General features: G+C 51.1%; 1 protein-coding gene across 1 annotated transcript; it reads right to left on the bottom strand.

Moving 5' to 3' along the window:
* Positions 1 to 142: 142 nt before the first annotated feature.
* PYCR1 (pyrroline-5-carboxylate reductase 1) lies at positions 143 to 3,516 on the bottom strand. The gene is made up of 5 exons (XM_010721352.1): positions 3,309 to 3,516; positions 2,529 to 2,750; positions 1,950 to 2,042; positions 1,381 to 1,544; positions 143 to 1,289 (listed from the first exon to the last, which is right to left on the bottom strand). The coding sequence occupies exons 1-5, from the start codon at positions 3,483 to 3,485 to the stop codon at positions 1,130 to 1,132; spliced, it is 816 nt and encodes a 271-aa protein (XP_010719654.1). The 5' UTR covers positions 3,486 to 3,516; the 3' UTR covers positions 143 to 1,129.
* Positions 3,517 to 3,522: the final 6 nt, after the last annotated feature.

Below are 3,522 nucleotides of genomic sequence, written 5' to 3'. Positions count from 1 at the left end.
ACGCCCGGCGCGGCTCCGCGGTGCGGCCCCCGACCGCCGCAAGACCGAGGGGACGGCGGAGCTGAGCCGGGTGAGAGCTCAGTGCCGGACTGCGGGGACACAGCGGGCACGGAGCCGCACCCCCCCAAAATACAGCCACGAGTCCTCAGAGGAACGGTTTATTCAAGGACCAGGAAGAGCAGCAGCCATGTCACACCTACAGGGCCTTACCCTGCTATTCCCTGCTGTTGCCTAACATAAAATCGCAGGCATTGCTAGCACCTTTGGCAGTCTCTGCATTGATTTCCAAATGCTTTTCTTGCACCACACACACAGATGCCCGGGGTTCCTAAGGATGCAGTGAGCCCCTATTAAGTGCCTTCTTTCTACCAGTGCTCCCACAGTGTACCTCAAGGCAGAACAGCGTGCACAGAGATCCACCCAAATCCCTTCCATCCCCCATAGCTCCCGCTGCAGCCCAGTAGCAGTTATTGTGAACACTGGGTGCTGCTGCTTGGTTCGGAACAGGAGGAAGAAGAGGGAACTCTATAAAGAAGCCACAGAAAGCTGCTGTTCTGGGGATGACTGCCAAGGCTGCATCTTAATGAAATGGAACGTGGCTGAGGGGTTCACATTAACCCTATTTTAAAGTCAAAGCGGATGGGAAATGAGGCAGAGGCACTTTGGTCCCTGGTGAGAAGCATATTAGAACCGAGCTCAGTGCACAGCACTGCATTTGTGTGATAGCACCTGCTCTAGCTAAGAAAAACAAGAAGAGATGAGCTCTGAAAGCAGATGCAAGATGGGGAAAGAGGGAACCAGACCTGACTCAAACCTTTGAGACTAAAAAGCATTTGGAAAGTTCTTAAAAATCCTGCCATAAACTGTTTCTATATGGGACACAATAAATGCTACCTCACTTCTGGAAGCATCCAAGGCTTCCAGCAATGGTGCCCACGACAAAGCTCGGAGTATGGTGTTACCCATGCCTACAGTGAGCAGCTCTGTGCTGCCCACAGCTGCTGCAAGTGAAGAGTCAGGTGTGGAGAACATCAACATTCAGTGTGAACGTTTTCCTTGGTCAAAAAAGAAAGGGCATGGAGGAAACTGATGGTCAGCACAGCCAGAGTACAGCAGTACAGCAGTCTGCTCAGTCCTTCTTGCTGCGGGGGTTCTTGCTGTTGAACAGACTGACTTTGCTGGCAGATGCCACAGAGAGAGAAGGAGACTCCAGCTTCACCTTATCCAACAAAGTCTTCTTTATGGCTGCTGGGGAGATCTTCTCCTTGTCTGCCAAATGCTGCAGCTGCCTGTTATTGGGTGGTAGAAGAGAGAGATGGTAAGAAGTAGAAAGAGGAAGAGGCAAGTGTTGCTGGTTCTTAAGGATTTCTCAGTGCCCACCTTGTCCGGATACAGGAAGCCTCCACAGCATTGATGAGAAGTGAGCGAAAGCCTCCGCTCTCCAGGAAGTGCAGGGCGTGAATGGTGGCTCCCCCAGGGGAGCAGACATTGTCCTTCAGCTGACCTGGGTGCTGCTCTGATTCCAACAGCATTTTGGCAGCACCCTGTGGCGAGGAATAGAAAACAACTATCAAAACTCTGACTGAGGAAACCCTCTGCCAAATACTCCTGTTCTTCGTTGCTTAGAGGGCACCTAAACGGTCACAAAGGGCAAAACTGGTCTCCTGCCTGAGGGCCATTAGCAGGCTGCCAAAACACTTTTCGGAGCTGGAAAAGCCTGTACAGGAGACATGGCTCCCCAGGCCCAACCCCCACCACACCACCAGCACCAGCAGATTGCTGCAGGCACTTCCTATGTCTGCACACCAGGAATCTGTGTGCATTCAAACCAAATGTATATTTAAATACATTCAGTAAAGGTACTGAAATCACTTAAAACTATGATGTGCAGAACGCTCTGCACAGAGCAGGCAGAGTCTGAAGAGCATTTTGGAGGAAGCAATACTGACCAGCAAAGCCTGGGCTCCGAGCCGAACAGCCAGCCTACGGGGAAGCCCCATTTTCACACCTCCATCAGCCAGAGCATCCAGGGCAGTGAATGCCTGAGATCAGACAGAGGAAAAAAAATGACTGAAAGTCTCTATTCTGAGACCAGTGTTCTTACAGAAAGCAGAATCCACAGCTCTAGGATCACATTGTGACTCCTATCACTTACAAAGACTTGACAAAAGTCAGCCCCTTTACTGCATTGATGCCATGCCACGCTTCTCTCCCACCAGCTCCAGCTGAGTTGTAGGGAGAATGGAAGAAATTCGGCTTCTAGGTCATCCTAACAACAGGCTCAGATTTTGCAACACAGACGTGGACACTGCACACTGGCTATGGACTTCAGACTCATCCAACTGGTAATAGACTTTTGTTGTTGACCCACACTGGTTATAAAGTGGATACCTGGATTACATGTCCCATCACGAATGTCAGTGATGAGAAAAACAAGAAAACACACACTGAATGTGCACAGACTTTCAGTGCATGCAAAGCCCACCAGTGTCCCCAGCATTTTCATAAACTGAGAAAGCAGCACATACATACGCAGGGCCACTGCCACTGAGCCCTGTTACAGCATCTATCAGGTCCTCTTCCACCTCCGTGCAGAAGCCTACGCTGGCCATAAGTTGTTCCAAGAGCTTCCCATCCTCCACATCTGCATGAGTCCCAGTAGCATAGACTGTGGCACCTTCTCGGACAATCACAGGGGTGTTGGTCATGCACCTGATCACTTTTGGTGCGGGGCAGAAGGCAGAGAGTTTCTTAGGGCAGAAAATTATTGAAGATAGAGAGAAAGAAGGAAAATAAATAAATAAATAAATAAAAGAGAGCTTTAGTGCATATTTGGCATTTCAAACAGGAAGGGGCTCCCAAGGGGCAAGAGCAGCACAAGCAGAGGAACAGAGATTCCTGTGTACCAAATTCCTCACTTTAAGTCAAAGTGGGCAAAACTTAAATGTGAAATCTTTAGTCACAGCACCAAACAGAACACTGTGGGGAACAACATCCTCCACAGCTGCCCCATCGGCACCAAAACGGCTCCTGCAGACACTGAGCACAAAATCTGCAGAAATCCACAGGAGAAGACCCACCTCTTCTCACGCGGAGAGAAAAAGCAATCTCATAGCATTTCATGTAATAAAAAAGCCGCCATGAGGAGCACTGCAGCTTATTCTGACGAGGCAAAGGCGGCCAAAGCAGCCAGCTGGGCACAGCACAATGCTGGGGGCCGCAGGCAATGCTGGGGTCAAGCTTGAGTCCACTTCCAGCGCTTTGCTGTCCTGATGGCCCTGCCCGGCTCAGCACCGCCCGGCCCTCACCTTCTCGATGGAGCTGATGGTGACGCCGGCAGCGCAGGAGACCACGATGTGACGCTCCTCGATGTCGGGCCCCACCTCGTCCAGGATGAAGGGGATGATGGGGGGCTTCACGGCCAGAAAGAGGACGTCGCTGCTCTTTACCGTGTCCTTGTTGCTCACAGTGAAGTTCACGCCCATTTTCTGCAGCGGGAGAGAGAAGCGACGGCTGTGGCTC

Source organism: Meleagris gallopavo, chromosome 20 (assembly GCF_000146605.3).
Source record: "Meleagris gallopavo isolate NT-WF06-2002-E0010 breed Aviagen turkey brand Nicholas breeding stock chromosome 20, Turkey_5.1, whole genome shotgun sequence".
NCBI lineage: Eukaryota > Metazoa > Chordata > Aves > Galliformes > Phasianidae > Meleagris > Meleagris gallopavo.
Note: the sequence above shows the minus strand (reverse complement) of the source record. Positions and strands in the feature narration are given on the sequence as shown.

Coding starts and splice junctions, on each gene's coding strand:
- PYCR1 (XM_010721352.1), bottom strand. CDS start 3,485: ATGGGCGTGAACTTCACTGTGAGCAACAAGGACACGGTAAAGAGCAGC. Junction 2,043..2,528: donor GTGGCAGTGGCCCTGCGTAT/GTATGTGCTGCT, acceptor GTCTGATCTCAG/GCATTCACTGCCCTGGATGC. Junction 1,290..1,380: donor GCTTCCTGTATCCGGACAAG/GTGGGCACTGAG, acceptor ACCCAATAACAG/GCAGCTGCAGCATTTGGCAG.